Genomic DNA, 22,605 nt, shown 5'->3' on the forward strand with positions numbered 1-22,605 from the left:
TTGAATTGAATTGAATTGAACTGAATTGAATATTTATACCGTGGCCACAGGAATTCTTGCTCTCTGACTGGCTGGCAGGTGTCTGTTAAAATCATATGTGGACACCTCAAACGTAGCTCTGGTCAATAGTTTAAGCACTGCTTTGTTGAAGTACAGGTTACCATAGCAACAAGCTAACTGCTAACCATGGCTTAAAGGAAAACTACAGTTTGGATTGAACTTCCTTATCTCAGTCCAGAGGTGATAATAATGGTGCACTCACCAAGTTCATTTCTGAGTTCTGAGGATGCAGCAAACATTGTTAAAAAAGGTCGAACAGAGAAAAAAGATCACAGGTTGTAAACAAACCAGCATTTACCCAGATGAACTGAACGTCTTTAGTTAAGAGAGAGGGACACACCTGAAATGTCATCAATGAGATCTCATCATGATCAAGATGCCAAACCCCAAAAGCAGAGTCATCAAGATACCAAACTGCTGTAGTCCAGTTATCAACATACCAAACTGCAGTAGTCCAGTTATCAAGGTACCAAACTGCTGTAGTTTAGTTATCAAGGTACCAAACTGCTGTAGTCCAGTTATCAAGATGTCAAACCACTGTATACAACTGTGTATCAAATTCCGCCACTGCTCCTCGTGGTACTGGTGATCCCTGCAAATACAGAAACACAATCAGCACTTTGAGACAAACAAAAGTGATGCAGTGGAATAAAGGCCTTTTGTTTTGAGATAATAACTCGGTGCCATGAGCTCTCTGAAAGGTTACATCAGTGAGATCTATTTGTAACCTCTTTCCTGAAATTGTTCATATATTATTGATTAAGGGCTGGTCCCATTGATCTTTATGCCAGATGAATCGTGTTGACTAATCAGGTTCATGCCTTTGTATTACGTCTGACCTTACGCATGCTGAGGAATGGCTCGGCCCCAAACATCCATACATTAGATAATATTTTCAGCATAATTCATGATGTGCAGTCTTTTCAGTTTGTTCCACGCATTAGTTTAGAAGTTCTAGCACCTGTGCATTTCATAGAAGTAGAGAGTACATTAAAACTTTATTGTTTCTGTATGATCACGTGTTAGCTGGTTTAAGAACATCGAATGAAAGTGTTTGTTGCTAATGTTTGACTTTGGTGAGTTGTTGAACTGATTGAATCAATGGCATGATCTGTGAAAATAAGCCTGCATTTATAATAAACTGTTGTTTTCCTTACAACTGACTACAAGAAAATTCAGACACAGCCTCAGTTTCTATAAGTGGCATTAGACAGAGCTGACTCCTGGTGTCCACACAGAGACAGTAACAGACTCCCTGTCTCCTTAAAATACAGACATGGACAATAAAAGAAATTTACCAAAAAGTAAAACCAATAAATAAAGTGTTATTGCTCATCTCTGTTTATAATTTTTACATTTTCTTGATGAAGTCATCTCCAAAGTCGATCATGCGTCTCAGAGCGCTGAGGATTAGAGTGTCAACATCATCGTTGAGGTCGATTTCTTTATTGTAGTTCTTCACAGGAAAGATGCAGTTCAAAGGGATACCGACTGCTGACTTGAAATCTTTCATCTACATGTTAAAGAAAAAACATTAATAAATGTGAAGTTTTAGTTTTATTGTGCTGAAACTATTTTGACTGCAAAGTTTCAGGTTACATTTCTGTACAAACTCACCTTTTTCTTCAGGTGCATGCTTTTATAAACGTTCCTCACATCCTTTTCAGTTTCAGCACAGGCCTCATCGATCTTTGTGATTATCGCCATCTGAGGAATCCCTGCAGATACAGAGACACACTCAGCTTTTTAAACCCGACTCAATGCTAACATGATCAGGCTAACTGAAATCTGATTTTAATCCTCTGCAGTCCAGCTTCCTTTAGCTTTACTTTTACAGATGCTGATAAATGAGCACATTTTAATAATAATCACTGAAAATATTTTTATAGAACAGTTTACGGTTGTAAAATATCTAGTTTCATTATTCATACACACAAATCCAGCTGAAATGTGTAATGTCATGTTTCCACCTGCCGCTAGGACATTTTTTTAAAAACCATAACTTTGTGGTGTTTACTATTGCCATGACGACACCGGTTAAGAATTATAAACCATGTTTCAAGTCATCATCAAAACCAAGTAGTTTTTGTGCTTAAACCTAACCAGATTTTAACCACGGCCATTACACTCCTATGGGTTGTGGTCTGGTCCCTATATGTCCTATAGAGGGCGCTAAAAACACCCATATCAGTCGTTTTGGGAGCCACTGGAAATAGATCTATTCTCTCATTTCAAAACAACAATTGCCATTTGGTGCAAAAATCCTTCATCCTTCTATCTTCCATCTTTAAACTTCTGTTCTCAGTAAAATGTTGAATCTAATAGAAACTTTTATATTTAAAATCTTATTCAGAAAGGTCTTTATGTACTTAATAAATAAAATGATAACACGTTAGCTGTGGTTTAAATATTTACTTGTTTTTTACTTTAAAAATACAAACATAAGGCAGTAAACTTTTTTTTTCAAGCTTTAACCTGATACAAGCCTGCACACTTATGGACTCTGGACCTCATGGTTTAATGTTGGAGACCAAGAGTTCAGATCAGTTTAACTTAAATAAAACAGGATCAGCGGACACACACACTTTCAGTAAACTCTGTTCTCACCCAGGTCTCTGGCTGCCTCTCTGACGACCTTCATCTTCTCTAAAACCGACTCTTTAATCTCTGCTGTGTTAGCAGAGAGGACGCAAACCAGAACGTGGACTCGATCGTCTGGAGAGGGGGACCGGTTGTATCCTTCATCATGCTCTGACAGTGCAGATGCTGAGTTGAACTGGAAAACAATGTAGAATCCAAATGAATGACACATTATATCAAGGATTGAACATAAACGATAAACGTTCGACTAACTATAAAACAGAAATGTGAAACAGAGCTTCATACTCGCAGACATTTCTTTATCACACTGACGGTGAGAAGTCAGCAGACACTCAGACGTCACACATGTTGAAGACTTTGGATCATTTAATGCTGATCACTCACAGATTTTTGAGAAATTTCAGAAAATAACTGTTTTACAATTTACAATTTACAATTTCATTTAGCAGACGTTTTATCCAAAGCAACGTACATCTGAGAGCTGATACAACACAAGCAAGGATCTAGTCAGGAGACCAAAACATGAGTAAGTGCCATGAAGCTAAGTTTGAGTCCGATAGGACGCAGATGCCAACAGGCGGTGCATTGAGGCAATGCATAGAGTGAATAGATTGCATAGAAGCAGATTTTTTTTTGTATTTTGTTTTTTCTCTACCTTCAGTCCATGAAGTGCGGAGGTGTTCGCAAATAGCTGGGTCTTTAGTCTTAAAGATTGAGAGAGACTCTGCAGATTGAATACAGTTTGGTAACTCACCATCGGGGAACTACAGAGGAGAAGAGTCTGGCTAGCAACTTAGGGTCCTGTTGTGGTGGTGGTACCAGGCACCTTTCATTGGCAGAGCGTAGGGATCGGGAGGGAGTGTAGACCTGAGTTCAGGTAGGCAGGAGCCATTTTATTTGCTATTTTGTAAGCGAGTGTCAGGGTTTTGAATTTGATGTGGGCAGCAACTGGGAGCCAGCGGAGGGATATCAACAGTAGGGTGACGTGCTGTTTTGGGCCTGTTGAAGACCAGACGCAGTGCCATGTCCTGGATCATCTGCAGAGGTTTGAATGTACCTACCAAGGAAGGCTTGCCAGTAAGGTGTTGCAATAGTCAATGCGTGATATTATGAGAGCCTGTGCCAGGAGTTGTGCTGCATGCTCAGACAGGTAGGGTCTGATCTTCCTGATGTTGTACAGGGCAAACCGACATGACCAAGTGATTGAGGCCACATGAACCTTAAAGGTTAGTTGGTCATTGATCATGACACCCAAGTTCTGGACAGACTTTGTGGGCATGTGTTAGGCTGATTCGAGCTGGATGCCGATGTTCTGTTGTATAGAGGGACTGGCTGGGATGAGAAGGAGCTCGGTCTTAGAGAGGTTGAGTTGAAGGTGGCATTCTTTCATCACCTCTTTCATCAACACCTTTCACTATTGTTTCAATGTCTATATCTGTAGAATATGTCACAGACATGAAGTGTCACCACTGTAGCTCGAGGGAGCCTCTCTGGCGGAGAACTCCAGTACAGAGAGTCAGTGACACATGGAGCTTCTTTTCTCGACACCTGTCACTTTCTGTGATATTAGTTCAAACCGGGGGTGCTGCCTGTTGTTTCACCTGCTTCCAGATGGAGATTTGGTGTTGTTATTTTTCTTATTTGTTGTCAGTTTCCCTCCTGACAGTTTGGAGGTTTGTTTGTCGGAGTCTGTTTGGCTCATTTGGGGAACTTGGTGTCGTCAGAAGGGATTTTCTTCACTTGGAGTGGTGACAGCAGGGGTTTAACTGGTGGAATGATTAATATAATCAATAAAAAAAACATGACTTTTTTGAGGAATGTATGTGGCTGACAGAAGTAGCCCCAACCAAACCCCACCATGCCCATCAGAAAGAAGGCTGCTTTCACTTCATATATTGTTTATTTATTTTTAACAATTGAGCACATGCTTCCTTTTCTGACTAAACTAAATATAAATAAAATTTTATAATTAAATGATATGAAACATGCTATTATTGACGGCCATTATCAAAGCCAAACTCTATGTAGAAAGATAGATCTGGCAGCAGAAGCACCGCAGCAGCATTGCTGTCTGTGTGGACGCTGCAAGCGTGCAAGACGCAGCAGTTCAGTGACACACACGCACTGCTGAGGTTCCCAGGCATCAGTCTCTCTCCTCTGCTCGGCTGTTATGTCTATCAGCAGTTCTATCAGCACATCCACCAGCTACATGACACACATTTCCTTATTTGGACATCACTCCCGGAGTTGGGGGTGTTCCCCAGAGATAAAACCAAGCTACTGACACGTGCAAGGTGCCCTCAAGGGGCTCTCCATAACCTGTTGTTCCCCTTCTACTTTCCACAAAGTTAGGTCATAAAAAATAGACAATAAATGAAAGTGCATATTACTAAGTGTGCTGTCTCTGTGTTATGGGTGTATAAATAGGTAGGGTGTATAAATAGGTAGAATCTGTCTGCAATGAGGCAACGAGTAAAGTTTTATCTCAGTAGTCAGTGCAGTCGTCTATGATCTGAGAGACTCCAGTTCAAGACCTCTTTTGTAAGGTAGTTTCAGTTTTGTGAGACCAGAAAACCTGAGTTAAGTCCAAAGAGAGCTGCTAACACACTGATGTCACTTCGTGGTACAGGCTCCTGATCACAACAGTCGATGGTTTTTATTGAATAATGTGACAGTATTACCTTGTAACCCTCCTTCACACGTCCCATCATGGCCAGTTTGATGTCTTCAGGATGGACGCCTTGTCCCGTCCCCTCCTCCAGACCCATGATGTCATTGAAGATGATCGGGTAGAAGCTGTTTGAGGTTCCTCTTCTGATTTCATGAGTTTCATACTGAAACACAAACAGAGAAACATGTGTCTATTGACTGTATAAAAACCCTGGATACATCTCTGTGAAAGAGGGAAATTTGTGTTTTTTGTTTGCAGCTGCAGCTAAAGATTCGACTCTCGGGCGAATTCACAAAGAATGGATTTCGGCCACTGACAGCACCATGGAATGTGCATCATTTGCAACCGCTGTCTGCCCCAATGCAAAGTCCTAATCACAAAAGATATTGCACTAATGATGATAATGTTGCAGACATGCCCATAAACTTTTGCTGCTAAGTGCAATTTGCCCTTGTTTTGCATCTGTTTGAGTGAGTGGAGCTGTTTCCAGTGTTTCAGGCTTTTCTCCACATTTCAGCACACAGATTGGTCCATAATGAAAACTGAAAAGAGCAAAAAACCTCAAATTGCGTGTCTTTAATTAGCAGAGATGCACACACACAGAGCTCTCCACAATCACATACAAACTTTCTTGTCTGTTGCCTCTTTTATTTCTCTAGTATTTCACATCTATAACATAATTTACTGAAATGTCAAATAATCTATTAATGTGACTCAGGCAGGTCTGAAACATGTTAGATTAATGTCTGAATCTCACAATAATTTTGTTCAGGTGTCACTGAATGAATCCGGGATTTCGCAGAAACATACTGATGTTCTGTTTGTTGTCCACAGCTGGCTGCAGCTGAAATGATAAGTGCATCGCCAAACTGAGAAAGAGGTCATGTGCATTTACGCACGTGGCACAGCAGTGGTAACTTCATTAACACTGGATCGACCAAGATCTGTGTTCTGCTACACATCTACACAGGTCAGCTGTTACACACAGATTCCAGGTTTATATGGTGGAATTATTTGTAATAAAGCAGCCCTCATGGATGAATCCTGAGCTCCACCAGAGCTGTCAGGACATATTTATTTTAAAGTAGCTGAAAGTGCAAGATAAGCCTACCACCCCATATTCTACCTCCTGCATCTTGTAGCCCCCCATCGAACCTGTCCTCCTCCCTCCCACTGTAGAGACATATAGAAATGTAGCTTCATTCATTCCACTAAACGTTACTGTGAACATCATCCAGGCAGAGACGTCACTGGAAAACAATTCATATATGAAGTCATATATGAAGGTCATTTCTAGCAGACAGGGTTGGTCCTATGGATCTTCTGCTCTGAGAACTACAAACTCACCAAACATAATGCTGATGTAACACATAAGTCTTGCTCTTTTCCTGTTTATCCTCCACACACATGAGTTCAGCTACAACAGGAGCTACTGCAGTATCAGCAGCAGGTGGATTTCTTTCAGGACAAAACATCCTGAATGTCCAGGAGGGAGCTTGGAGGTTGTTTAAAGGTGCAAACTGATGAAAGCTGAAGTTTTAACATTCATAGTTTACATCAAAACTTTAATTTTTCACAAATCTTGTGTAGATGATAAAATAGAATATTTTAGAATGAATATGAGCTTGTTCCATCTAATAGACCCTTTTCACTGCAGACATTCAGACTTGTCAAAGCAGGAACAGCACAGGTGGAATCATTAACATTAATAATGACCGCACGTCATTGTGGTGAGCTGGCTGCAGCTCTGGTACTGAGCATGCTCAGTCACTGATATGTTGCTTACTGGAACCAAGCGGGTAGCTCCAGGTCTGAAAAGTGAAGCGAATGCAGAAGTGCCTTAAACCTGCATTCTCTCTAACGGCCAGCAGGGGGCGACTCCACTGGCTCCAAAAAGAAGTCAGATTGTATAAAAGTCTAAGAGAAAATGACCTTACTTCTCAATTGATTCATTACCTCAATAAACACTTTCCTAATGAGATTATGGTCTCAATCCCTAGTTTCAAATCTTCAATACAGCATGATGTTCATTTTGTAATTTATGGTCCCATTTACAGCATACAGCGTATGCTTTAGGGCGTGGCTACCTTGTGATTGTAGCTACCTCTGCTCCCCAGGTCCACCCTCTCATCCAAATATGGTCACTTCTCATCACTTCTAGCTCCAAAACAACAAGATGGCGACAGTCAAAATGCCAAACTCGAGGCTTTAAAAACAGGAGTCCACAAACCAATGGGTGACGTCACAGTGGCTACATCCATTATTTTTATACAGTCTATGATTGGGACACTTAATGGAATGGAACCATGGTTATTAGTATTATTTACAGCTGTGATTTTCCTGCTTTGACATGTCCAGCTGTCTGCTGTGAAAAGGCTCCATTGTGCCTCCCACTGCATTCACTGCAGTTTGCTTTTTAATATTTGATATTTTTGTGTCTCAAGCTGCTTTGTGGTCTCTTTATGTGTACATTTACTTCCTTGATATAATGTGTCATGTTGCTGTACATCTCTTTATGTGTATATTTGGGGCCCAAGCACCTAGCAGTGTGAAGGTCCTATTGTATCTGAAGGAATTCTTCTTCTTCTTCTTCTTCACAATGAATCGCATTTTCAAGGGACTTAATGTCCTCGAAAACTCACCAAACTCTGCAAATGTGTCAGGAGTGGGGGGAAATTGTATTTTCTATAGTGATTGGGTGTGGGCGTGGTCAGCGGGCTCCGTAGCGCCCCCAGACGCAGGTCCATTTAGGAAAAAGTGTCTTTGATGTTCATGTAATTCAGTGGTATCATTGGTCTCATCATTAGACTTATAATTTTTGGGGGGAGCCCAACAGGAAGTCAGCCATTTTGGATTTTGTGTGTCAGTTTTCATTATACAAACACATTTTTCATGCCTTTAGGATGCGCAAAAGCTCACAAAACTTTGCACACTTGTTTGAATTAGTGTTTTGATTTCATATCGCAAATGGACTTGGGTGTGGCACGGCAGCTCTATAGCCTCCCCTAATTAATTTTGACATTTTTAAGGTGCTAAGAATGCTTCAAAACTCAAACAAAAATTTTCACAGTCATCAGAAGTGGCAAAACTTGATATTCTTTGGCTTTGGCTTGGGTGTTCGAAAATGGCTCAAAGGCGCCTCCTAGAAAATTTAAAATTAAAAGCCCCCACCTTTAAATTTGACATAGATGAACGAAATTTGGTAGGCATATGTATCATGTCCACACGCATAAGAAAACCTCTTGGAGCCATACCCTAAATCCAACAGTAAATTGGCCATTTTGAATATACTGTGCAATTTTTGCGCACTTTTTGCATTTTACAGGTGTTGTATTTTAACGACTCCTAGAAATTTAACCGCAGTGACTTCGAATTTGGTCAGTGTCATTTAAAGACCTTTGTGATGAAAGGTTATCAAAATCTTGAGTTTTCATCGACCTCCCTTGATGTGGTGATGAGGTGAAATTTGATATTTCGCCATGAAGCAGGATGTTGTTGTAACTTGAATGTACATTAGCTAACCTGTACCAAATTTCTTAATCTTGATAAGAGTCCAGGCCTGAACACATCTTAATGTCAATATTGATTCATAGTCATAGCACCATCTACTGTCAGCATGAACTCAGCCTTTTATGACAAACATCATTCAATTTACATGGAATATACATGGTGTGGTCTACACATGATATTCAGCAACATGACGTATAATTAGTGGGTGTTCTCTAGCGCCACATAGTGCACACAGGAAGTGATATTTAATTCCTTTGTGCAACATCCAATAAGAGCCCGGTCCTGAACACATATGCATGCCCACAATAAAAGCCTTTCGACTGTGGCACACCTTGATGTGTGCGAAGGTGCAAGGGCCTGATCATTGCTGCTTGCAGCTTTAATTATTTTTGCTCTTTGTGTCCATATTATATTTAGTAGATGCTCATGAAGTATATAGTATTCTAATTTTTAAGGTTACTTATTAATACTCTGAACATGTTGCTGTACTTCATTTTGCTGCTGTGACACTTTAATTCTCCTGTGTGGGATCAATAAAGTTTCTCTTGTCTTGTCAATGCAAAGTTAATTTAAGAATATGACTAAATCAAGGGAACAAAATAATTATACTGAATTAATTCAGATTTATTAAGATTTATCTCTGTTGCTTTAAAGTTTCATCAAAGTGTTGTCAAATGTTTATAGTAATAAAAATGAAATAAACTAAAAATATATTGATAAAAACACTTAACTGGGATCATTTTTGACACAGATCAAGTGTTCTTACTTTTTTAGTGAAACTCTTGTCAGAGGTGGTAGAACTGACTGCAGCAGGAATGCTCATTCTGCGTCGCAGGACGTTGCTGACAGAGTTAATGAAGCTGGACTTTCCGGCTCCAACCGCCCCGTACAGCAGAACTCGGAGATGTTTGACTTTCCCCTTTGCAGGCGAGTAATTCTCCACATACTGCAGATCTGTCTTGTTGTCTCTGTAAATAAAATGACATTTGATTTCAGATAAAAATATAAACCTGTTTAAATTTTTAAGAGATCTTTTTTTAATTGATTTTATCATCAACAAACTGAACAAATACAGATGTATTTACACAATAGTGAGCACAATTAGTGTGAATCTAGAGGAAAAAAAACTTATTGTAGACAATATAGAAAATAATAATTCAATACATCAACTATTGTATAATAATAATAACTAGAATGTGCATTTCCTGAAGAAAACGGGTGTGTTTGCTACTTGCAGATTCAGCTGCTGAAAGATTTACAGCAAGATGTTTCACTTTTATAAAACTCAAACGAATGTTGAGTTTTGCTTCTTTCAGTTTTCTGATTAAAATGTTTGTTATAATACAACTTTAAATGTGATTTATGGTTTCATGTTGGATCTCTTCCCTGCAGTTAAATACCTGCAGTCAGCTTCCTCAGCAGAATTCATCTGTTTTGTATTATGACACTGATTTCCACGGTCGCATCGTGTTTCTACATATTGCAGTTGTGGTTTTATGATCCACAGAACTGCCTGAAGCAGCCTTCAATAATGAGCAGATATGACTCATAATAACAATACTGCAGCTCACCTGACTCCACCTGCTGACAGTAAAATATATTCAGCCTCTCTGAAGCTGTTTGTGCTGCTGCTGCTCACTAAAACTACAAACATGTCGGTCACACTCCATCCTTTATGTTAAACAGCAGAGACATAAACTCACCCCCAAGATATTTGTCTCCATGGTTCACTGAGAGCTGAAGAGAAAACAAACATTTTCATTAACATCATGTGTCATTCTGTGTCAATAAAGATCAGAATTCAGAAACAGATTTTAATGTCTTACTGGGAGAAGGCGGCTGCTCAGATCCTACAAAGACAAACATTTAGGAAACATGAACATGTAATACAAGACGTTTTATTTGATGTTAATCTAACATGGAATAAATAAAAATGCTGCAAATTACAATGAATTGAAGGTTCAGTGATTTATAGCAGCTTTTAGTATCAAAGAGGAAACTGTTTCTTGTTTTAATGTTTTTATTTCATCCAAACTGATGAAACCAAACTAAACAGAAGTCAGTTTTCAGTTTCAATTTGAGAAGAATTTAGTTTAAAAGGAACAGATTTACATCAATAAAACAAAGTTTTACACTGAAGGAGAATAATATTCATATTGTTAACATGTCGTCTATATTCTGCTGTTAAATGTGTTTCTTACCATGAACATGAGGAAACAGAAGAAGTGCTGTAGAGAGGAAGATATGAAGAATATCATGATCGATACCTTAGAACCAAAGTGACATTTTACCAACTTCACAGAAGAACTGAAACAAAAAATGGTTTTGATCATTTGATCTGAGTTTGTGTACTGATTTCAGTCTTCAATAATAACATTTTAAACACACATGGATGACAGTATACTTTATGAACAATATTTTATCATTTATTTAAAAAAATCTTTTTTCTACACCATTAAATTTGAGACAAAGTCACATGGTGCCTTTTTGGCTCAAATAGCATAGCCAATGACAATGTTTTTGTAGAGATGCAGTAGGGGCAGATAATACAGATATTACAATAAAAGCAAAAAACAAGTTTTGGTTTTGGTTTAATTTCTATTCCAACAGAAAGATTTAAAGAGGAAAACAGGAAAAGCACGTGGATTTCCATTTATTTTTAATTCACATGAAAAACAGAAAAACAGAATGATGTGTTGTACATTTTTTTATCCTGTTATCAAACAAATTGAACACAGCTTTAGACAGAGGGTACACGGACCCTTTCCCCAGTCATCTCCATTGTCTGCGGCTGTCTTTCCCTCTTGTGTGTTCTCTCTCTTGTGGCTAAGCAGTAACTGAGTGCCTACATAATGAAACATACCAATAAAATTAAAGTTATGAGTTACTATCTGCTTTAACCTTACTTACCTTACCTCTGTTACTCATCACTGATGTTGAAGTCTGGATGGTAAATGGACTGCATTTATGTGGTGCCTTTCTAGTCTACCGACCACTCAAAGCGCTTTACAATACATGCCAACATTCACCCATTCACACAAACATTCATACACTGATGGCAGAGGCTGCCATGCAAGGTGCCAACCTGCTCATCAGGAGCGATATAGCGATTTTTAAGAAAAGCGCTTTACAATGTTTCCAATGCTCACCCATTTTCACACACACACTCACATCGGGAGTAATTTGGGATTCAGTATCTTGCCCAAGGACACTTCGACATGCAGACTAGAGGAGTCGGGGATCGAACCAACAAACCCGCTCTAACTCCTGAGCCACAGCTGCCCCAAATGTTTTCATTTGTCCCATCATCATTCAGCTGTTCTTCAATTTTAGATATACACTTCCTCAGCAGTTAAAAGATGTTTTCTTTTGTTGGTTGACCTACTAGGTCCATCCTTGACCCCTATAGTAAGGGGATCTAGTGGTTCTGTTATGCTTTTTGTAATAAAAACAAAAACAGTATTTTACGGCCTCTTTCCACTTTTATTCAAACACAAATACAAATAATTTTGCTGCCTCAACAAATACAGATACAAATACAAATACTGGGCCCTCTGCACATCCCTAGTGGAGAGAGCACTGTCTAACACGTCAGTCCTAAATCTCTCATAGATGTTCAGCTGGGTTGAGATCTGGTGACTGTGAAGGTCATAACATATGATTCACATCATTTAATACTCATCAAACCATTCATTGTCATCCTGGAAGAGACCACTCCCATCAGGATAGAAATGTTTTATCATAGGATAAAGCTGATCATTCACAACTACTTTATATTGATTAGCAGTGACCCTTCCCTCTAAGGGGACAAGTGGACCAAAACCATGCCAGCAAAATGCCCCCCACAGCATAACAGAGCCACCAGACCCCCTCACTGTAGGGGTCAAGCATTCAGACCTGGACCAGGTTTTCCTTTAATTTGTCATCCATCTGTATATCTCCATTTCACCCCCTCTGGTTCTCACCCTCAAAAAATTTCTGATCTTTCAGAATATATTTAAAATAAGAAACAGAACTGAGTTTATAAAAAGTTTACAGTGACATTTACACCAAGGAAATCTCCCCATTCATTACAGGATAAACTTCAAAATTCTTCTAATTGTCTATAAATTTCTCCATGGTCTCGCCCCTACTTATATCTCAGAACTTCTCATCCCTTACAGCACCGCCAGACCCCTCAGATCTTCCCACCGTGGCATGTTGGCCGTGCTCCGTTGGTGGGGAAAGAGCTTTTTCTGTAGCATCTCCTTGGCTCTGCAATAGCCTGCTGGAGGCCATTAGAGAGGCTGAGTCTGTTGATGCTTTTAAGATGCACCTGAGGACTCACTTTTATTCTCTGGCTTTTAACTTTGTTTAATCTGTTTTATTTCTATCGGATTTCTTGGGTTTTAATTTGTGCTTAAACGTGTTTTTATTATACTCTTGCTCTATTTTTCACAATTATCTGTTATGCACGTATATGTCTTATATGTCATATGCTTGCATGTGTATGCATATGCCTGTCTTTGTGAAGCACTTTGGTGCAAAAGCTGTTTGCTTTTAAAGTTCTATATGAATAAAATAAACTTGAAACTTGAAATCAGTGCTAACCTCAGGGACAAATACATCACATACATTTCCTGTTGCACAGTAAAAGCCAGTCTGTGGTTCACTAGTTCACAGCTCTGTTCACAGCAGGAGTGGTGACAAGAGTTTTACAGAGAAATTTAAAAACTGCAGAAATGTGTTTAAAGTGAATCACTTGTTCATGATTAAACTTTTCACCACATTTTATTGAACTGTTGTTTATTGAACTTGTTTTTGAGAAATCAGACAAAACTAGAGGTCTCACTTCATTCTTAAAATATATGTAAAAACACATTTTTTGCAGATATTTGTATTAATAGCTTTAGTTGAATTGTACTGAATAATCTGAGGAGAAATATTCCTACCCCAGAATATGCATTGATCGATCATTCTTCTTCTGCTGTCGTAGTTCTGCAGCACAGTGGAGTCAAAAGGTTACTGACTCTTTACCTTTAGCTTCCTCTTTTATCAGATGTTTTTTTCATGAAACCCACAAGCTTTCCCGCCCAACTGTTACTTTCACTTTCACTCTCCCTCACCTGTTTCTGTCTGCACATGAACATGTGCTGCTCAAACATACAGTACAAAGTGCAGCAGAAGGATAACATCATGACATTCACAAACAAATCAGGCTGTAACAAGTCTCTAAAGACTCTCCAGCTGGTCCAGAATGCAGCTGCACGTGTTCTGACTAAAACTAGAAAATATTCAGATATTCAGAGTCAGATAGCAGCAACAGCAGGGCTACAAGGTGGAGGAGAGATGGGGTTGTGTGGGTCATGTAAATTCAAATTGCCCTGCTTGTAGAGTATTGTGAGAAACATGAGAAAATCCTGCCTCAATAAACTCAGTTTGCAACATAAAATTTATAGGTGTATTTACTCATTACTTAAATACACAGTTATAAAACACAATTGAAGCAGGAGAGAAGGAAGATAACTGGATAAAATGGAGATGTAGAATCAGAAATGTCACAGTTATGGTTAAGGAGTCCTGCAGCAATGTCCTTTGGGAGGTGTACATTAGTGTGTACAGTAAATGATTTGTTAATTTTTAACAGGGGTCCAATGGGAGCACCCCCTGCCCCCACACCACCAACCAACACACACACACCCATGTACACCTGCCAAAGGAAAGGGACATCGAAATACTCAAGTAAAGTACAAGTACCTCAAAATTGTACTTAAGTGCAGTACCTGAGTAAATGTACTTAATTACTTTCAAACACTGCCCCCAACATGAACCTCAAAAAGAAGTTTGAACCCCCAAACAGCCCTTTGAAGGAGCAGACAAACTGTCCTCACAAAGATAGCAACACACACACACACACACACACACACACACACACAAAAAGTGAAAGTAACACTGACGGTTTGAAAGCAGTTGGTGAGTTTCTTATCAGTCAAATGTTTTTTGAAACTTACATGATGGTTAATGAAGGTTTTATGTTAATGAAGTCACATGACGAGCTGTTTTACAGTTTCTTTAACTTTTAGGATTTTAGTTTTGAGATTATTCAAACGTTTGTTTCGTCATTAACAGGAAACTGTTTCTTTTATTGATCACATGGACATACTGTGAATCTTTTATCACACTGAAGATAAGAGATAATGAAAACAAATCACAGTTAAAACTACAACTGACAAGAGCAGAGTTAAACAGGACAGAGAACAGTGTCTGTTTTAGTTTGTTCAGTGTGATGATCGCAGAGGGAATAAAAGATGTTTGTAGATGTTTTTCTGGGACTTTGTAGCATCGACCTGCTGGCAGTAAAAGGAAGGACTGATGGAGGGGTGAGAGGTCCTAGAAACACACTGAGCCGTGTTGGAAGTCTCTCTGACAGAGTAGCGTTCAAACATCACTGTTAGAGTTTGACCCAGTCTGAGTCGATACAATACTGAGTTAATGTTGTTCTGAGCCAGTTTTACTGTTACACAAACTAAATCAGACAGAACTAGAGGTCTCACTTCATTCTTAAAATATATTTAAAAACACATTTTCAGCAGATATTTGTATTAATAGCTTTAGTTGAATTGTACTGAATAATCTGAGGAGAAATATTCCTACCCCAGAATATGCATTGATCGATCATTCTTCTTCTGCTGTCGTAGTTCTGCAGCACAGTGGAGTCAAAAGGTTACTGACTCTTTACCTTTAGCTTCCTCTTTTATCAGATATTTTGCTTCATGAATCATGTGACTTACATGAAACCCAACAGTTTTCCTGCCCAACTGTTACTTTCACTTTTACCCCGACCTGTTTCTGTCTGCACATGAACATGTGCTGCTCAAACATACAGTACAAAGTGCAGCAGAAGGATAAAATCATGACATTCACAAACAAATCAGGCTGTTATAGATTATAGATTATAATGTATGATGATGATTGTTATAAAAATTATGCACTGTGTATGAGTGTTACTATTTTATCTAGATCATGATGAATTGTTCCTGTTTCGTACTGCAACTCTGCAACATCAGCAGACTCATCAGCTAAGGATAAAGGAAGTTGGGTTGAAGACAGGGTAAGACATGTCATCTGGGGTCAGTTGGACAAGATGAAATTGTTCTGAGCCAGTTTAACTGTTATTTTTATTATTTACACAAACTAAAGCTTGTTATAATCTACTCTGTTTAAACTGACATGTCACAGTTTGTTATTGATTGTTAATAACTTGTGTCTCTTTTGAATCGTTTTGTAGAAACAATCAATCTGTGACAGTTTTTAGTTAAAGCTTGTTGTGTGTAACACTGGCTCACAGTAACAGATTGATAAAGTTAACCTGATGTTGCTGCTGTATTGATCCAAACTGGATTAAACTTTAACCCAGTGATGTTCAGAGTGTATAAATCTGTACACAGTACATCTTAATAAAAGAAGTTAACATAACTTAATCTTGGAAAAAAAGTTGGAGTCACTCATTCTCATGAATTTAACCTTACTCAAAAATCAATTGTTGAAGTAAAAACTCCTTTAATTTGAGTGCACTTAAATTTTTTGAGCCTTTTAAGTATTGGTGATATAATTCCACTTTGTTTCACTGACTCGTTTTCTTTAAGTTGACTTTACATCATTACCAAAATGTAAGCCCTGCTGATGGGCAGCTATAATGTTGAGTATAATTTTTGCTTTTATTCCAATTCATAAATCATCTTGTACCCAAGTAAACCAAACAATGCATTCAAATAATTCTTGATCATTCTTGAAATGACCTCCAAAAATGTTTAGATCTGATGTATTACAATTAGTCAATGGAAAAAAAAAATAATCAGCCACTATTTTGATAATTGATTAATAATCTAAGTACATTTCCGTTATTTTATGTTTTTAGCTTCCAAAATGTGAGATGTTTTTTGCTTTTCATTGTCTAATAAGTAAATTGAATATTTGGGGTTTTGGTGTGTTGGTAGGACAAACAAGGCGTCTGATGATACTGTATCACCAAACTTTTAATCAAAAAAAAAAAAAAAAAAAAAAATCAGCTTTGTGGAAAATAGTCATTAGTTACCTAAAGTTTATTCAGTCTTCATTTGTATTTGGGTAACCCAGTTGAAATGCATCACATCAATAAAACTCAGTGGACAACACTAAACCAAAATCAGTACATGTACATCAACAAGGTTAACAGTGTATGCTTAGCTGTGCTATATATGTCCAGTGTGTTACTGAGTCCATGGAGCGAGTTCAGTTTCATAGGTTTACAGACATTAAACACACATTAATATTGTAATTATATCAGTGTATTGCTTGTGAAATAAAATGATTTTTTGATTTTTTTTTAATAAAAATAAAAGAGAAAGACCTAAAACGTTTGTTTAAAGTGATACTTCACAGCTACGTCTTCATATTTATACCGTGACCACAGGAATTCCTGCTCTCTGATTGGCTGGAAGGTGTCTGTTAAAATCATATGTGGACATTTCAAATGTAGCTCTGATCAACAGTTTAAGCACTGCCATGTTAAAGTACAGGTTACCATAGCAACAAGCTAACCGCTAACATGGCTTAAAGGAAAACTACAGTTTGGATTCCTTATCTCAGTCCAGAGGTGATAACAATGCTGCACTCACCAAGTTCATTCCTGAGTTCTGGGAATGCAGCAAACATTGTTAAAAAAGGTCCAACAGAGAAACAAGATCAGACAGGTTGTAAACAAACCAGCATTTATCCAGATGAACTGAACCCCTTTATCTAACGGAAAGTGAAACACCTGAAATGTCATCAATGAGATCTCATCATGATCAAGATACCGAACCCCAAAAGCAGAGTCATCCAGATACCAAACTGCTGTAGTCCTGTAGTCAAGTTATAAAGACTGTTGAGCTGTAATATCCAATCCCATATCAAATTCCACCACCGCTCCTCGTGGTACTGGTGATCTGAGGAATACCTGCAAATACAGAAACACAGTCAGCACTTTGAGCTAATGTTTTTCAGGCTGTTTCTTTCAAACAAACACAAACAACTAAACATGGTGGGGCTGCTCTAGAGAGGAGAGACAAACAAGACTTCAGCTTTGAACTCCACTCAAAGCTAACATGATCAGGCTAACTGAAAACTGGTTTTAACCCTCTGCAGTCCAGCTTCATTTAGCGTCATTTTTACTTTCTCTGCATTCATGTTTGTCTTTGTTTATCACCTTTTAAACTGTCTTTACTCCACATGCTCCATCACAAACAAAACATCAGCACAAACAAAAGTGATGCAGTTGAATAAAGGCCTTTTGTTTTGAGACAATAACTCGGTGACACAAGCTCTCTGAAAGGTTACATCTTTGTAACCTCTTTCCTGAAACCGTTCATATATTATTGATTAAGGGCTGGTCCCATTGATCGTTATGCCAGATGAATCTTGTTGACTAACCAGGCTCCTGCTTTTGTATTACGTCTGACATTAAGCACGCTGCTCAGCCCCAAACATCCATATATTAGATAATATTTTCAGCATAAGTCATGATGTGCAGACTTTTCACTTTGTTTCATGCATTAGTTTAGAAGTTCTAGCACCTGTGCATTTCATACAAGTAGAGAGTACATTAAACTTTATTGTTTCTGTGTGATCACATGTTAGCTGGTTAAAGAACATAGAATGAATGTGCTTGTTGCTAATGTTTGACTTTGGTGAGTTGTTGATCTGTTTGAATCAATGATTAAAGTTATAATAAACTGTTGTTTTCCTTTCAGCTGACTTCAAGAAAATTCAGACACAGCCTCTGTTTCTATACGTGGCATAAGACAGTTGACTCCTGGTGTCCACACAGAGACAGTAACAGACTCCCTCACTCCTTAAAATACAGAAAAAAAAAAATAAATAAATAAATAAAGGGTCCTATCTTACAGCAGGGCCAAGAGCGACCCAAGTGTCTTTGCTAGTTTAAGACCAATGCAGTTGTTTAAATGTAGTTCAGTGTTTCTCCTCAATACTGACTGCTTTGGGAGGGGGGGGGGGTATTGTTTTCGCACAGTGTGCGAATGAAAATCATTAGTAGCCTGTTGATATTAATGATCGTCTGAAATTTTAGAAGCGGCGCTCATAATTTTGCAGCAGCGTTGCGAATGAATGAATGCAGGGGAAACGCTGCAGTTGCGTGTTGTTCTTAAAATGAGGTGTGGTTAGGCACATTGTTGGCGCATTGCTATCTTGAGGCAGCAGAAAGTGATTGACCAACCAAAAACTGGTCAGTGGCGCAGTGCTTCACTGTTATTTAAGGGCGCATCATCAAGATACTAATATGCGCCTACATAGGCAGGTGCACAACACGCGTACAATCTGCTTGTTACACACACACGGACGCACAGCAGCGCACAAACATGCAAAAGATTTCAAATAAAAGGATTACAATGTTAAAGATTATTATTGTGTTAATCAACATATTTTTAAAAATACATGTCATAATGGTTAGGCGTAATATTTATCAGAATTAGCTAATCACAGTAATGAAACTGTCTTATTATTTGACAATTATTTAAACAGACCCATCAGGTTGAGGGTGTCTGTCAAGACCCAGCAAACAGTTATCAACAACAGATCAGACACGGATCGAATTTCCTGCTGCATCAATACATGATGACATGAGGAAATAAATGAGGTGAAAACAATGATTTAACTAGGGCTGTAGTCTGCTGCTCGACTGGTCAATTAGTTGGTCGATATGCTCTCGTCCGACTAAATTCTCATTGGTCGAATAATCTCTGTGTTACTTTCATAATGCGAAAAGTGCTTCATCAACAGCTTTCCGGGAGTAATCCATTATTTCCTGCAGCGGGAGGGACAGACTAACAAATTACCTGTGAAAACGACTTTGAACTCGCCCAACCTGATGGAGCCTGCTGGGTCTAACTGTACTCAACGTTTACTGAACGTTTACTGAATCTGTGTTTCACCATAATGACACAACGAGAACCCCCGCCAGGCCAAAAGAAAAAAATTTAATATTTGATTTTGATTTGAAATCGACAGCGTTTGGGAGTCTCTGTGCAGTGCTGTTCCGGTACGTGAGTCAACCTCTGTGTCGTTGCCTGGGAAACCACTGGTCGCGCAACTCCGTTAAGGAGTATGTTGGCGTAGCGAGCGGGAAGGAGCGAGGGGCAGAGAAGTGACGGTGGATGCGAGCGGAGCAGAGGAAAAGGTTAGTAGTAAGTTGTCAGTCTGGCAGTAAATGTACAGCACAGACTACAGTGTGTCAGTTAATAAATGCTAAAAAGTCACGTCTGTTGTTTCCCCAAATGCTGGAAAAGTAAAGGGGGTTAGCTTCAAAGTTAGCAACAATGGGTTAGCCTAGCCTGAAGACGCTAAACAGAGAAACAAACAAAAAGAAATTTGCAACAAGTGAATGAACAGGATCTTAAACTGGTGGTTTGGGGCCACAGGAGGGTTCAGGAGCAGCAGGCGCCAGTGTGCTTGTTATGGATCGTGCGCTTTCACTTCGCGCACAAGCATTTTTGTTTCCCCTGCAGAGAAGCGCTCCTTCTTACTACTTGGCAAATGCACCATTTTAACAGCAATCCGCCGAGGTACAAGTGCACCTGGCTCTAAAAGGGAATGGGAGATGACACTCTGATTGGTTTATTGCATGTTACGCTCAAAACACACCCATGATTAATTAGGAGACTATGGACAACCCTTTTGAACCGTGCGCCTGGTGCTGCGATAATTTTTTCCGCTGTTAAACTAGCAAAAGTGGAATTTATATATGTCCCAAATACACTTGCACCATGCGCTTTAGACCATGTGTTTAGATCGTTAAAATAGGGCCAAAAGTGTTATTGCTCATTTCTGTTTATAATTTTACATTTTGTCGATGAAGTCGTCTCCAAAGTCGATCATGCGTCTCAGAGCGCTGAGGATCAGAGTGTCCACATCATCGTTGATGTTGATTTCTTCATTGTAGTTCTTCACAGGAAAGATGCAGTTCATTGGGATGCCGACTGCTGAGCTGAAATCTTTCATCTACATGTTAAAGAAACAACATTAATAATGTGAAGTTTTTGACTGCAAAGCTACAGGTTACATTTCTGTATAAACTCACCTTTTTCCTCAGGTGCATGCTCTTATAAACGTTCCTCAGATCCTTTTCAATTTCATCACAGGCCTCGTCGATCTTTGTGATCATCATCATCTGAGGAATCCCTGCAGATACAAAAACACACTCAGCTCTTTAAACCCGACTCAAAGCTAACATGATCAGGCTAACTGAAACCCTCGTTTTTAACCCTCTGCAGTCCAGCTTCATTTAGCTTCATTTTTACTATTTCTGCATTCATGTTTGTCTTTTTTACCTTTTACACCTCCACATACATGGTCTCCTTTTTTTCAGCACAAATTCAGGGAGGCTAGCTGGCTGTGCTTCCCTCCGGTCATGCTGCAGCTAATGCTCCGCTAGCCTCCCAGCTAACGTTAGCCCCGGCTCTCCATGTAGATCCAACTGGACCACCGAGCCCCAATTAGTTATTCGGGTTAAAATGGGAGGCAGCGGGTCTGACTGAGTGAAGTGCAGCCTGCGGAGGAAACACCGGGACCGCCAGGGTGAAACAGTCCATCGAGGTGCTGCGGTGTTCGGCTGTACAGATAAGAAATCCCTCGGCTGACAGGATGTACCACTCTATTTGAAAAATAAAAAACTTCATCTTCTTCTTTTGGGTTTATAACGGCAGTTGGCAACCAGTGTATGTGCACCTTCTGCTCCGGAGTGTGGACCAGAGATTAAATCCTACACAATAATCCTGTCTGTCTAATAAACTTTAAGAAAACTCTGCTGCTCCCACTTGGCAGGTTCATTAAAGTTTTAACGCTGAGCTCCTGAATCCAGTCTTCCTCAGTTCTTCCTTCATGTTTTGTCTTTCTTGATCATACTTAGTACAATCTATACTTCCATACATAATAGTCTCCTCAGCCAGCTGGAAAAAAATATGTGCAAATATCGGTATCGAGTATCGGCCACAATGAGTTGGAAATATCAGCATATCAGATATCGGCAAAAAATCAATATCAATCAATATCGTGCCTACCTAAGTTTTAGGTCAAGAAAGTTTCCATTTTCTACTTTGTTACATGACTTCAGGCAAAAAAACAGCCTGTCCTCACAAGAAAAACAACAGTATAGGTTTAAAATTCAGGCCGGCAAAAACTATCTCAAGACAAAGTGTCTTATGGACTCTGGACCTCATGGTTTAATGTTAAAGACCAGGAGTTCAGATCAAGTTAACCTGAATAAAACAGGATCAGTGGACACACACTTTCAGTAAACTCTGTTCTCACCCAGGTCACCGGCTGCCTCTCTGACGCCCCTCATCTTCTGTAAAACCGGCTCTTTAATCTCTGCTGTGTTAGCAGAGAGGACGCAAACCAGAACGTGGACTTGATCGTCTGGAGAGGGGGACTGGTTGTATCCTGGATCGTGCTCTGACAGTGCAGATCCTGCGTTGAACTGGAAAACAATGTAGAACCCGAGTGAATGACACATTATATGAAGGACTGAACATTAAAGAAACATTGGAAACTGTCCACTATCCCTTTAGGAACGGAAGAAAACTTTGCACAATTAAAATGCAGCTGATCATCATTGTGTTTAGTGTCGTTAACTTTCCCTCCTTCTGTTAGAAGCTCTGCTTTAAACTCAGACTGGAAACAGAAAGTCTGGAACAATAAAATGATTCTCCTGAACCATAAAAATATATTTTGCTCTTTTTTACTTGTCA

At 39.1% G+C, this 22,605-nt stretch overlaps 3 protein-coding genes across 7 annotated transcripts in view; 1 reads left to right on the forward strand and 2 right to left on the reverse strand.

The window, feature by feature from the left end:
- Positions 1 to 22,605, reverse strand: part of LOC137192205 (interferon-induced protein 44-like) — a 116,130-nt gene that overhangs the window by 82,028 nt on the left and 11,497 nt on the right. For 2 of the 5 annotated variants that reach the window (XM_067602727.1, XM_067602731.1), the window contains 4 exons: positions 22,166 to 22,334; positions 20,937 to 21,037; positions 20,700 to 20,857; positions 16,906 to 17,798 (listed from right to left, as the gene is read on the reverse strand). The exons of the other annotated variants lie outside the window; for them this stretch is intronic. In XM_067602727.1, the coding sequence (XP_067458828.1) occupies positions 17,630 to 17,798; positions 20,700 to 20,857; positions 20,937 to 21,037; positions 22,166 to 22,334 (597 nt within the window). In that variant the 3' untranslated portion in view covers positions 16,906 to 17,629. Of the gene's footprint in view, positions 1 to 16,905; positions 17,799 to 20,699; positions 20,858 to 20,936; positions 21,038 to 22,165; positions 22,335 to 22,605 lie in introns of those variants that run through there. 5 annotated transcript variants of the gene reach the window in all.
- Positions 1 to 22,605, forward strand: part of LOC137192182 (titin homolog) — a 196,854-nt gene that overhangs the window by 31,145 nt on the left and 143,104 nt on the right. The window lies entirely within an intron of this gene.
- Positions 351 to 16,206, reverse strand: LOC137192207 (interferon-induced protein 44-like). Its single transcript, XM_067602733.1, has 10 exons — positions 13,774 to 16,206; positions 11,044 to 11,070; positions 10,669 to 10,692; positions 10,546 to 10,579; positions 9,609 to 9,810; positions 5,343 to 5,495; positions 2,668 to 2,836; positions 1,678 to 1,778; positions 1,416 to 1,573; positions 351 to 652 (listed from the first exon to the last, which is right to left on the reverse strand). Exons 1-10 carry the CDS (start codon positions 13,796 to 13,798, stop codon positions 412 to 414), a joined length of 1,134 nt encoding a protein of 377 aa, XP_067458834.1. The 5' UTR covers positions 13,799 to 16,206; the 3' UTR covers positions 351 to 411.

The sequence above is a fragment of the Thunnus thynnus genome, chromosome 11 (assembly GCF_963924715.1).
Source record: "Thunnus thynnus chromosome 11, fThuThy2.1, whole genome shotgun sequence".
NCBI lineage: Eukaryota > Metazoa > Chordata > Actinopteri > Scombriformes > Scombridae > Thunnus > Thunnus thynnus.

What these genes read in the sequence shown, in the direction of transcription:
- LOC137192207 (XM_067602733.1), bottom strand. Translation starts at nt 13,798, where the DNA reads ATGATCGATCAATGCATATTCTGGG. An exon ending in GTGTGAAGGAGGGTTACAAG is followed by an intron (nt 2,837 to 5,342) that starts GTAATACTGTCA and finishes ATTGTTTTCCAG; the next exon opens with TTCAACTCAGCATCTGCACT. An exon ending in AGAGGCAGCCAGAGACCTGG is followed by an intron (nt 1,779 to 2,667) that starts GTGAGAACAGAG and finishes CTGTATCTGCAG; the next exon opens with GGATTCCTCAGATGGCGATA.